The sequence below is a fragment of the Empidonax traillii genome, unplaced genomic scaffold, assembly GCF_003031625.1.
Source record: "Empidonax traillii isolate 1590-97213 ecotype Southwest subspecies unplaced genomic scaffold, ASM303162v1 scaffold11:size2795301, whole genome shotgun sequence".
Taxonomy (NCBI): domain Eukaryota; kingdom Metazoa; phylum Chordata; class Aves; order Passeriformes; family Tyrannidae; genus Empidonax; species Empidonax traillii.
This window is the reverse complement of record NW_020955204.1, coordinates 1,038,749-1,052,155: the sequence shown is the minus strand read 5'-3', so window position 1 is coordinate 1,052,155 and position 13,407 is coordinate 1,038,749. Positions and strand designations below refer to the sequence as shown.

The 13,407-nt window shown below is 38.2% G+C and overlaps 1 protein-coding gene across 3 annotated transcripts in view; it reads right to left on the bottom strand.

Annotated features, from left to right (window-relative positions):
• The window catches only part of CKAP5 (cytoskeleton associated protein 5), a 54,569-nt gene that overhangs the window by 20,995 nt on the left and 20,167 nt on the right, over positions 1-13,407 (bottom strand). For all 3 annotated transcript variants that reach the window (XM_027886820.1, XM_027886839.1, XM_027886830.1), the window contains exons 10-23: positions 12,020-12,109; positions 11,758-11,922; positions 10,896-11,024; positions 9,891-10,073; positions 8,852-8,965; positions 7,548-7,658; positions 6,244-6,336; positions 5,534-5,719; positions 3,765-3,859; positions 2,366-2,423; positions 2,156-2,281; positions 1,704-1,840; positions 1,369-1,543; positions 725-838 (exon numbers count right to left, since the gene is read on the bottom strand). In XM_027886820.1, the coding sequence (XP_027742621.1) occupies positions 725-838; positions 1,369-1,543; positions 1,704-1,840; positions 2,156-2,281; positions 2,366-2,423; positions 3,765-3,859; positions 5,534-5,719; positions 6,244-6,336; positions 7,548-7,658; positions 8,852-8,965; positions 9,891-10,073; positions 10,896-11,024; positions 11,758-11,922; positions 12,020-12,109 (1,776 nt within the window). The remainder of the gene's footprint in view (positions 1-724; positions 839-1,368; positions 1,544-1,703; positions 1,841-2,155; positions 2,282-2,365; positions 2,424-3,764; positions 3,860-5,533; positions 5,720-6,243; positions 6,337-7,547; positions 7,659-8,851; positions 8,966-9,890; positions 10,074-10,895; positions 11,025-11,757; positions 11,923-12,019; positions 12,110-13,407) is intronic.

The following is a 13,407-nucleotide window of genomic DNA, read 5'->3' as shown; positions in this document are numbered from 1 at the left end:
AATGCCAACCAGGAGTTTTTTTATCCAGCCCTAGGACCAGTCCTAGTCCTCTATTGTTTGGGATAAGCAGATCCAGCTTCTGCTCTTTTTCCTGCTCACATTCAGAGTAGAGACAGCTGAAGTATGCCACCTCTGATAACTGCCCGTGACTTCTGGCACAAAACATTGGCACCTTCCCAAACCTCTTTCCTCCACTGTTTCAAATAAGCTCTTTCCCATGGTCCTAGCTTTGATCTTGACATAGCGTCCTGACAAGCTCGACACTGACATTATATAAGCTTCAGTGGCAACTGTGAGTATCCTGCATCTACCTACAGGTCTCCTACACAGTGACAAAGACAACAACAATGAATACTGGAATCCACAGCGATATGCTAAAAGCACCTTTACCAAGCAAACCTGCTTAGTGCCTAAGGTAGTGTACTTGCAGCATTAGAAAATACGCATACAGTCACCACATTTAATTTAAAAATCAAATTATAACAATGACTGGGTTTAGTTACAAGCAGGAAACTACAGCTCAAGTAGACTATATATTCAGGTACAAATTCATATTTGAATAATATGCTGTCATTCAGGCAAGACCTTTTCAAAAACATTTGTAAACTTCCAAAGAAAGTTTGAACTGCCATCACCCTCTTAAAAGCAAGTCCAAAAAGCAACAGTTACTTTCAGACATAGATCAGATATGCAAAAAGCAAAGAGATGGTGATGACTGTCCTACCTTACTATCTCCTAGGACTGTAATTACAGGAATCCCCAGATTTTTCACATGCTGTTTGATATTGGGGCCCATTGCTGTTGCTAGCTGCTGAAGAATGCTCAGTGTTTGTTGCACCTGCACATAAAGAAAAGTTTTAAAGAAAACAGCGTTACAACCATGTGTACAAAACCTCCAAGTTATATGGGGAAAAGCAACACTGCTGGTTTTTACGTTTTTTTTTTTACTTTACTAAACCACTAGATTTTTACTTCAGAATGCCTGCTTAATGACACCTATTCCAGACTTCAAATTCATCACACAAATAAATGAAAAAATACTTCCATATTCTGAGCAAATTAAATTTCAAACAATGGACAATTCACTTTTGTCACAAGTGAAGCAATTATTCAAACTTTATTTAAGGTTTGCTTACATTACACTCAGAGTAAGGGTAGATTTTCCTTTTTTTCAAAGGTTTTTTTAAATAAAAAGGCAAGTATTTATAAAGATAGGCAAATATATGATTTAGAAACACACGGTACACCGTCTTCAAGTTGTTGATTTCATGACATTGTAACAGATCAAGTATTGAGCAAGGTTCAGAAATCATAAATAACTTAAGTTCTGAGCTGGAAACAATTGAAACTGGATTTTGAAAAACATACCAAGATTTTATTGGAGTCATTGAGACGATTCTTCAGAGCAACTGGAAGTTCTCCTATGTTTGGATGTATGAATTTTGCTTCATTTAATATGCTTGTGACTTCATCTAGACCTTCCTTTCTGATCTTCCAGTTTTTATCTCCAATCTTAGACACTAGTTCAGCTGTGATCTTATCACTGCAAGAGAAAAACAGGTAAAAAGCCCACTTTCTTACTTATCTATATATAAGTATTTGAGTGCTTCAACACCACAGATTTCTGCTTAGAAAGAGTTTGCAAACACAAAGTTTTGGATCGGAATCAAAGTACATCTTCAGGCTGCAGAATCCAAACCTACCCAATATCTGTTCTTGGCAAGAGATCCACAACATCATTCCCAACTTCCTCTTGTTCTTCTTCCTCACCATCGTCCCCACCTCCTGCACTGTGCCTGGAAATGCCACGAGTTGGAGTTGGTGCTGTCTGGCCTTGCATCTGCAAGCAAAGCAAAAATCAGAAACAGCTACTTCACAATTTTTCATTTTACCTTAAAAATAAAACCCCTTGCACGATACAAATGCATTGGCTTGGGACGAGAGACTTCTAAAACATTACGCTATTCAAACAAAACCAGAACCTTTTGAAGTTCGTAATGAAAAACGTGGCTATTGACATGGTTAGACATAAAGACACTGCAGCTTTTATGCACTACGAAAACATGGGTTAGAACAAATATTACTACAGACTCCAGGTACTGAAGTTTAAAGTAGTTTTAAAGATACTTGCTAGTAAGAGAGCTACACTTCATACCTTTTCAAATTCTGCATCTATCTGAGAGAGAAGGGCTGGCTTCTCATCCTCAAAAAACATTCGCAGAGGAGGTCCCACATAAAGATACATTACTCCCAACAATGTAATGGCAGAAGTCCTCACAGCCTGCCAGAAAAAAGGACAAAAACACTCAAGTCTTCAGATTAAGGACTGATAATAATTCAGGAAGAATATTCTAAATTTACTCACTGGGTTAGTTGCAGCAAGAGCTGTCTTCACGTTACTGATGAAAGCTTTGACGTTCAGTCTGTGGGAGAAAGATTTCTCCCATAAACAAAATGCAACACATGAAACACCAACAATGAAGAAAATCATAACAACATATTAAAGAAAAAAAAAAAGATACCTGGAGACAGATTTATACTACTTGCTTATATGAAGAAGATATTTGTACCTATAAAATACCATCACAGGCATAGTGTAGATAGTAGCTATTTAAATAACTACTGAAAAAGAGCAGTTTGGAGAATAGCCTATGTATGAAAATCAACACAGTAAACATATGATAATTTATATCAAAGTCAACTATTATTACAGCTAGAAAGTTTCTTAAACTACATCACCTACATAACTGCTAAGACTGAAATATTGAGGAAAGAATTAAGAATAATTTTAAGCACCTGAAACATGGTTACATAATAAAGTAGAGGGTTTGCTGTCATTGTGGGTTTTTTTCTATTTTGTTAGTCAGGCTCTTCCAGAAAAAGGCACATATTTAAAAAATAAATTTACAGGAGAAATAAAGGAAGTTTAGATTTCTGAACCTTCTATAACCTCTGTGCAGCCTGAAACAGTGTTGTTCTAGCATATATCAACACACAGGTTACCCTACTGTAAATACATACTTTTTTTGGAATTTGCCAAAAAAAACCCCAGTTTATTTTCCAGACTTAATCAGTGTTAATACTCATTTAATAGTTGTGAAATACCTTAAGACAGGCATTGTAACTGCCCAAGTAGTCAAATTGATATTGGAAGTCTTCATTGCTTAGGAATTTTCTTCTCAACAGTACACTGTATTACTTACGCTTAATCACATTCAGTTAAGAGATCAATAAAAAATTTAAGAATACTATCCCTGGTTCTGATGGAGAACCCATTTCTTACCCTCACACTGCCAGATATAACTTATTTTGTTGGCTAAATCTGTTATCAGCATCAAAATGTCTCCCTGAAGAGTAATAAGCACGCTGGTATGTACTCTTCCACAGCTCTCAGATTTGGTTTTGTGTTTTTTTTTTTAAACTATAAAACATAGTGAACCACCTGGGTGCAGGTGTGTGTCTGAGCAGTATTACAGAAATGCAACACTACAGCTCCTTACCCAGCCCACACCTATAGCACCTTAAGTTTAAGAAAAATGCTCCTCAGAGAAAGTCAAGTGATGAACAAAGCATCTAGTAACGTATACACATCCCACTCCACTAATAATGTCACATACTTTCATTTACACAATTGGAGCTAGAAGAGCACCTAATCTAGCATCAGAGTTTAAGGAACAAGAGTTCAGATGAAGAACAGAGTCTTAGTCCTAGATTAGAGTCTTTTTCATTAGAGTTTCTCTTCGCAATTTCCTTAAAAGACTTACCCAGAAAAGCCAAACTCTTTAATTGCATTTGAAAGCCAGTTCAAAGTTTCTGACTGGTTTTTAGGATTCTTCTGAGAGAAAGCCATAGCCACCACCTGGAATAGAAGAGAGTTAAGTATAAATTTTCACTGGCAAACCAGATGACAAAGCACTGTAATAAAGAAAACACCTGCAAAAAACACAGGGCATTGCAAGTGAACAGAAAAAGCTGGACTAATATAGGAGGAAAAAGCACTTGTGTCACTGTAGTACAATATAATTGGAACTGAAGTGCACAACAAGTTCCTGAAGTACTTAAAGGTAGTCAGAGACACCTTTATTATGGATTGCTCTGGCAGTATTAAAAGAGATACTGATGAACTACTCATTATTAGTGACATGGGAAGATCACAGAACACACCCTCCTAGAACCTGTGCTAAGGCACGTGGAGGACAAGGAAGTGATTGAGACAGCCAGCACAGCTGCACCAAGGGCAAGTCCTGCCTGACCAACCACCATTGAAGGCCTTCTATGATGGAGCGACTACATCAGTGGAGTTAGATGCCATCTATCTGAACATCTGCAAGGTCTTTGACATGATCCCCCATAACACACTTCTAAATTGCAGAGATGGATTTGACGGGTGGACTGTTCTGGATAAGGAATTGGTTGAACAGTTGCATCCACAGGGTAGCGGCCAATGGCTCAGAGTCCTGATGGACATCAGTGATGAGTGGTATCCCTCAGGGGTCTGTAATGGAATGTGCTATTTAATGTCTTCATCAACAACACAAAGGGAGTGAGTGCACCCTCAGCAAGTTTGAGACAACTATGTTGTGTGGTGCAATCAACATGCCTTAAAGATGGGATGCCAACAGAGGGACCTGGACAAGCTCGAGAAGTGGGTCCATAGGAACCTCATGAGGTTCAACAAAGTCAAGTGTAAGGAGCTGCACCTGGGTCAGGGCAACCCCAGCTATCAGTAGAGGCTAAGGGAAAGAGAGAGCGAGAATGCAACCCTGACAAAAAGATTTGAAGGTGCTGGTGGACGAGAGGCTAGACATGAACTGGCAATGTGCATGTGCATCCCAAAAAGCCCATTGTGTCCTGGGCTGCCTCAAAAGCAGCGTGGCCAGCAGATCAAGGGAGGGGATTCTTCCCTTCTATAGTGGTCTTCTGAGACCCCATCTGGAGCACTGCATCCAGCTCTGGGGTTCCCAGCACAGGCAGGACACAGACCTGATGAAGCAAGCCCAGAGAAGAGCCATCAACATGATTAGAAGGATGGAGCACCTTTCCCATGAGGAAACACTGACAGAATTGGAATAGTTCATCCTGAAGAAGAAAAGGCTCCAGGGTGATCTTATTGCAGCCTTTCAGTACTTGAACGGGGCCTACAAGAAAATTCTTGACAAGAGCATGGATTGATAGGACAAAGAGGAACAGCCTTAAAAAAAGGGGAACTGTGGATGCCCCATTCTTGGAAATGTTCAAGGCCAGGCTGGATGGGGCTTTCAGCAACCTGGACTAGTGGAAGGTGTCACTTCCCATGGCAGAGGGGTGAGGACCTAAATGATTATTAGGTCCCTTCCAACTCAAACCATCCTATGATTCTATTTCTGTTTTTGGAGTAACATACCTTCTTCTACCTCACAAGCTCTCATGCAAACAAATAACTTCCAAGCAACAGAGAAAAATCAAAGATTTAGGATTTACTCCTCAGCTGGAAAGGACACTCCACATATTTCTGATTTTATTTACTGAAAGAACACCTCTGCTGCTTACTCACCTGTTCAGCAGTCCATGGCAACTGACATGCTTCTGCTATTGCTGTCATGGCTTCTTTTGCATTACTCCCACATTTCACATCACCAACCTTGTCTACAAGACCATCCAGCACAACCTGTGCTGAAGTTTTGGAGAAGTTTCCTTTTTGTGCAATCAATGCAACTATATGCAGCTTCATTTGCATCACCTGGAATGTCCAGAACAGCAAGAAAGTTACTCATGTCTTCGTGTATTTTAGAGTAATTTTTTAATTTTATCTACCTATAGATACATATAAAAATTAGATGTATTTGGGGATAAATGCAAATGTATACAGACATTTTATAAACACTCACATTTATGTTTTTGTGTGATTATGCACAAGAATGTGTGTTTACGCACAAATACATATTGTTATATTTATATATACACAATAGCACTGGGCAGACATGATCTACTTTTAGAACTTATATATATACACACACATGTAAATCCACACACATGTATATACATACATCCAGAAACAATGTTTGAAGATATCCAAGTCTCAACTGTTAGCAGAAATAAAATCTAATTTCAGAGTTTATATTTCTCAATGACTACAGATAGAACTGTGGCCATGGTGCTATGACTATTACCAATGACATATGCACCTACAGCTTTTAGTTGGAAAAATAGCTTACATTAAGTAACAAAAAATGAACTGTTAGTTACTGAAGAATAATGTATTACCTGAAAATTCGTTTCCTTCCAACCAGGTTTCTTGGCCAGCATTCTTACTAGAGCTTGGCAGGGCATTTCACTTCTCTCCATAAGCTCAACAGCCTAACGGATAAACATTAAGTAATCCAGTGGGTCAAAAATTATACAAAACTCAAACAGAAGTTCTCAAATGTCCTCTAAATATTTACTTAACACTGAATTAAGTTGCAGAAATTCTCAGCATAGGAATTTACCTCAAGAGCCTTACTACAAGACCCACTTTTACAAGGAGCCCATTTACAGGGACTGAGCCAACACTTAAACCGTAGCATTCACATCACTACACTTCGTATGTTCAAATGTCCTTAAACAACTACTATTGGCCATTCCAGCCCTAAGAATTTAACATTCAACTAAAACCAAACAAAAAACCCCAAACAACCCACCCACCCCTCATAAACCTATTTTTGTTTTTTTCATCTTAAGTATATTGTGCACCTTTCACATTAAATGCCGACTACACAGCAGAGATTCAGCCTGAATGTAATTTAAATTACTGTTTTCTATTTGTTGTTAGGCTTATTCATTCAACTCCAACTGCTATATATCTTTATATCTGAATAAAGCTGGCTTCTGCAGCAGTATTTCATTGCAGCCAATCACCATTTCCTAACTAAAGTTAGCCACTTTTCCCACTAAAATATTAACATTCAGTCACAATTGTAATGGTGTGGTGCTATGAACTACTTGTACATCTACAGTTGAAGTTTTTTTGAAGGTGAACTCTCAAAGGTCTTCTAATGGATACCATCCGAGTGAGATGTGATGCTTTTTTTGTTTGTGACTACATGAAGCACCCTCCACCACTGTGAAGATTTTTAGTATTGTATAAAGCTCCAAACATCGACTATTTACCGGTTGAAATTTTTATTATAATCAATTTCTGCCTAACATGCAAAAAGCAGGAACTTATTTGCAACAGATTTAGCCTATTCATTGCAAAACCTTTTGTTCAAACGTAGCTATCTTTGAGACTAAGCTTTAGAATTATTTGGAGTTTTAAAAAGACCTCTAAGAATCTTCAGTCAAACTACAAGTATTTTTGACTAAAGCGTAACTATCTACATTAACCTAAAATACTCACTCCACTATCGTTATGGAACTTAAACCATATAAGCCACTTGGCTTTTGCAAGTATTGCTTAATCCATCTGAAGTTCTGATATACCACTACTACCATGACTTTCAGGAGAGTTACAAGGCCTAAAGAGCTGAAGAAATTCTTCCTTGATTTTGCTTTTCTACACGTCTCTCTTCTTACCGTTACAAACTTACCTTCTGAAACTCCTCCATGCAGGCCAGCCTCTCTTTCCAGTTACCACTGTCCAACTGCTGGATACAAGAAGCTGGAAGGACAGCAGCAGCTTTCTCTTCACATACTTCCATCTGCAGACAGATCAGAACAAGGTTAATACCCCACTGTACCCCTTCAGAGGAGGGCAGCCGCTGTAAGGACAGGTGATATACTGGAATGACCCCTGTACTGTGGTGCACTTACTAAATATGAAAAGGGTTCTGTTGCAGGTGGAAAGATTTTGTACGGATTATAGTTTAGGGGCCTTTTGGGTTTAGGAAGCTGCTAAATCATACTGCAACAGAAAGGTAATCCCCAAAAAGGATGATAAATTGTACACATAGTCAAAAGTAACCTTGAGTACCCACTATCTAGTTATAGAATCAAGCAGAGGTAACTAAAATCTGCAAGGTACTTTTGTATCAAGTCTGAACGAACACTGACAGCAATGAATCAGTAGCTGAAAAGGGCGGACGGGAGAAGACATCATCTGCCTCCATTTTAGCAAAATAGAAAATTAAAGTTATTTAGTAATAAAAACTTCACTGCTGTCTGTATCACTTTCAGGAACTGTATTCTCATTGTCCACTGCATAACTAGCAATATGAGCTGGAACCATAATGGAAATTATTCACTCTAAACAACACTCTAAGCATAACTCACAGTGCAAAAAACTTGCAGATACATCCAGCAGAGCTTTAATAGCTTTTTCTGTTACTGTTTGACCTACAGATACCTTAGTTTAGGTGGTTCCCTACCAAGAAGGTAGTTAAATGCCCAACTAACATGGAGAATTCAGTCACTTTCTTGAAATGTAACTTAATATGAACAGCACAGAACAGACTTGAATTAGGTTATTTAATTATTACTGTATTTCACTTCAGATTTTAATGTAAACTCCAGATTAACATATTCTCAGGCATTTAATACCAGATACCTTCAGCAAATCAGGAGTCCTACATTACATATGAAGTTGTCATATCATTACTTTTTTCATTTGTTCCTAGTTCAGGGACAATGTTATGTTAGCATGATTTATTGCTTACTGTTTTAAACGGTCTGGTACCAACAACAGCCTGAAGAAAAACTGTATTTACCAAAGATCCATTTCACTAGTTATGAATTTATCCATATTGCTTTCCCTTCTCCTAACAAAAAAACCCCACTACCAACAAACCCTCCCCCTCTCCAAATTCAGTTACTACAAAATTTTTCACTGAAGAACTGATTACCAAAACTGTAACCACAGAGGACTTTGTATTTCAGAGAACAGCAGAATACTCACAGATAGCTCTGACTCAAATATTTCTTTGGTCTCAGGACCCTTCTTGCCTTTAGCCCCAGCACCTCCTGCACCTGCAGCTGTAGCTGGTTTGCCTTTCTTCGGTGGGACCCCAGACTAGAAAGATAAGGGATAAATTAGCCAAGATCAAACATGTCTCTGGTTTGGGTATCAAAAAGAACTGCTGTTTTCCACAATTCTACATTCTAATGTCAAGAAAATATGTACCTTTTTGGTAGCATAACAGCCACAGTCAAAACAGTTTTCTGCTAAAGCTTATTTAATTTAATGTTGCTTTCAGACTACAAATTTTAGGAAACACATACAGTAAAAGCAGGGACACACAAAAAATCAAGGATGAAATGGGAAAGAATGTATGTATTTGTGAGGTTCAGGAAATAATTAATCTATAATATTTAATCAGTATCCATAAGAGAATATAAACTCGTGACTAGTTCTCTTTCCCAGGTAACCAGAGTATCAATAGATTTCAAAAAACATGATTTATTCTACTAGTCACTTCCAGGGAACCCACATGGAGAACTAAGCAGCATATTGCAAAGACCACCTACAGTGCTACTTAAGTCAATTTTTAAAATCCAAAGAATAATTTTAAAGAAATATAGGTTAATGGTTCAAATGATTTTAAAATAAGCAAAGGAACGAACTAAAAATGTTGCTGCAGAGAATACCCAATACTTAATTAGTAACTTTGCTAGTTACAAGAAGAGATGCTGACTTCAGCCAAGTATTACTATATCACCAGAGAGCACACTGATGTTACAACATCTGAGGCTCCTCTGAATGCCTCCAGTGGTTTATCACTATTTCAAAATCAAAACCTGGTACTAAGACACAAGTGACAATACAGTTTGTATCCTTAAAAACTGACATTTCATCAATTACATTCTCAGAAAGTCCCAGATTCTGTTTGCTGATAGGCTCCTGCAAAAGGACAGTGATACCTCAGCAGAAGAGGATGATCAACAGTCCGCCTTCAATCTACAGTAACTACTTGGTGCAATCACAGACAATCTCCTACCTTCACAGCAGATGCCTTTTTCAGTGGTCCTGGTTTGGCTGCTGCATCTTTTGTTTCTTTATCTCCTCCAGGCCCTTGAAGAGCAGCAGTCTTTCCAGCAACAGGCTTGCCTTCTCTTTTCTCAGCAGTTCCTCCTGTCTTTTTACCATAAACCAGTTCCACCTTCTCAGCGCACTCTTTAATCTGCCAAGCAGCAGGAAAAGAAAAGGGGAGGGGGAAGAAGCTATTTAGCTACGACAATTGGATGCACAGCGTCCCTTCACCAGCAGTGTTTCAAACTTGACTACTCTGGAAAAAATGTGAAAAGTTTAAATCGTTCACTTCACAAAATTTGTTATCTTGCATTCCTTACAACAGTAAGATTAACCAGTCAATAGCATCAGCCATAACTGTATTGCCAGGATCATTTTCCTAGTTCAAAACGAAGTGCATTTATACACAGGGAAAGCACTGACATCCTACTGATATGTAGAGATGCTCTAAAGTTTAATTTTTAACACCTTAAATTATAAAATCTTCATTCAGTCAAACATACGTCAGCTTATGCAAAAGTTTCAACAACAAAGTCGTTGGAAAGTAAGTCTTTATACCAAATCCTGCCTAGTAATATGACTGCGACCTAAAACTTTGTTTCAGACAACATACAAAGTGTTCAAAAACAAAGCCCCACATAAAAGCAACCAAACCCACAACCAAACCTCACAACCTACTCATAGATAATACAGCCTTGAAAACAGACACAACGTAATTAACATAAGAATGATAAGGTGCAATGTTAGAGTATTAGTGTATTTAAGGGAGAAGTAAAAAGCTTGATAATCTAAAAGAAATGAGATTTTCAGATTCCATTCAACATCAGTGGTATTCAAGTAAAAAATAAATTAAAAAAAAAACTTTGTTAAAAGTCACTAGCCTAAAGCATCCTCTTTCATCTTCTCTAGCCTAAGATACATCTTAAATGAATAAATACAGAGACTTTTCTACAACATTTATAACAATACTCACCCGATCGAGCTTTAGTTTGTCTACATCTGCTAAAAAAGGATTCACAGCTTTTTCTCCAGCCACCTTCAAGGCAGTGCCTAATGCTTCAAATCCAGCATCTCTTACTTCAGGAGCAGAATCATTGATATGCTGCAGAGAAAGACAACTTGTGTCATGCAACTTGCAGTTCATATCTAAGGATCTTCTACAGAAATCCCCCCCCTTTTTAAAATCTACATCTACAACAGAGTAATCCTTAGCACTCCATTGCAGAAAGAAAAAAGTTTACCTATGTACTAACCTAGTCTACAGTTTCTCAGATACAGCCATGGTCAAACATTCATGCTTTAATAGATACTGCAACACCATGAAAGTCCACAAGGAGTTAAAAGTTCTGCAGTCTTGTTCAAATCTCCATTTTTTAAGCCAGGGATATCTCCCATAGCATGGAAAGGATTATTTTGCAATAAGAAAAAAGTATGTATCGTTATGATTTACACTGGTAAATGCTCCAGTGTCAATGCTGTGTACTGAATTGATGGTTCTTTTATTCACAATAAGTGGTATGTAGCATTCCAACAAAAACTTGTTAGAGATGTCTGCAAGAAGCAAGTGTCTGGAAGTTTAATAGTTGCAAATCACTGCCTTAACTTATTACGAACTTAGTGAGTCTACAGCTTCAGAAAAGCTAAGCAAAAGGAAATGAAATTGTTCGCTTGACTGACAGGCACCTTCAAGTTTGACATCAGTCAAAACTGACTCTGAGGACTACATAGCACTCTCCTTGCACTACCAGAAGGGTCCTTATCCCAGAACAATCCAATGCTTCAGCACAACAGTGCTCAAGTTGATGACAGAGAAGTATCAACTCCTCCTGCCTTACCTTGAGAAGTGCAGCACAGAAAGGTTTTAACAGGCTTTTTGGCAGAGTAGAAGGTGTGCAGTGTCGGAAGCTTCTTGCAATGAAAAGGGATGTTTGTTGCTTAATTGTTGGGTTTTTGTTGTCCATGACTGCCAAAATATCTTCACTTAGGTTCTGCAATGTGGTCTATAGTGTTGAATAAATAAGTCATTAGTTTCAGTAAAGAGAACAGCAAATCAGAGACCAATTCTCAGACGATGGGAAAATTTCCACTCTTACTTACTGTAAGAAAGATTGCATCAATGGCCTCCTGAAGTGCCTGCACTACCTGAGGTTTCTTCTCTTTAAATTTCTCCAGGATTGTTGGAACAACCTATGGAGAACAGAAGCAAACAAAAACATGAATCCCCTCTTCACTAATATAACTGCAAAGCCTGAGAGTCGGCTCCCTGGTACTTTGCAGAAAAGCCAGTAATTCAAACATCACTGCTGTCTCCCTCCAGGGGTACACAACAGCAGAATGAACTGGTTTATTTTAGCTGATCTCCAACATTAAATTTATTCTAGTCACTATTAATAGAAAGATTTTGTTAAAAATTTCATAGCAAAACTAAACAAAAGGTGGACATACAAATCCATATAGTCACAGATTAATGCTCTAGCACTACTGGTCTGGAATACAGAGCAACAGAACGGAAATAAACAATTTCACAACACAGGAGTACTGTGCTCTTTTACTATAAGAACCCAAAAAGGCATATAACGTGTCCTTTCCTTCCAAGCTTTCTGACAGGACTAAGCATGGTTTGTTAAGAAGTCCTTATCTGACCCATAGCTGACAAGATCATGATTCTAGAACAAAGTGAATCCTCTGCAGAAATATTTTTCAGACCTATCACCTTGAAAAAGCACACCTGACACTAAACTATGCCATACTGGAATTTGACAGCAATTTCCACCTAATCTCAGACAGTCTCTCTACCTAATCTCAACAGTGCTCAGACAGTCACTGTTGAAAAACAAACAAATAAAATACTCAAGGGGGAAAAAACCAACTATTCAGCAGATGTTCTCACGTGCCAGTAATATGAGCACGTCCATTTAAGTATGGTCTCCATAACAGTAAGAACTTCTGCAATGAACCTGAAACATGCAAATCTTAACTGTGGAAGGCAGGTTATTTTCAAGATTTTCATAAATGTAACACAGTTCATAGCTTGGAAGCAGTTAGGTGCCTTACAGAAGTTATAAGCTCTTGAATAACACAAAATAGATTTGCTTTCTCCTCAGAAGGTGACTATGAGATCTCAAACCCCTGTAACACACAGTGACCTAAGCTCAGGTGGTATCCTTTCTTGGGCTGAAGCTTCCAAATTCCTTGATCACAGACTTCAGCACTCAAAAAACTTCAGTTAACACAGACAGCACTGTAAAGGCCCTCATACTTGCTATTACAGGTGCTAGACACCCCTAAACCCTACAAAGTCAAAAAAAGGAGATATTTAAAATCATTAAGCCTCTATTTTAGAAAATGTTGACAGCCAGAATGAGTACTTAGAAGCTGTGTCCCATGTGAGAGGAAGGGAAGAAAAGTCAGTCCAGGGCTACAAATGCAGTCAGAGGTGAAGCTGAGGCCCTTAATTACAGTGAGGGATGTGGTTCTATGCATGA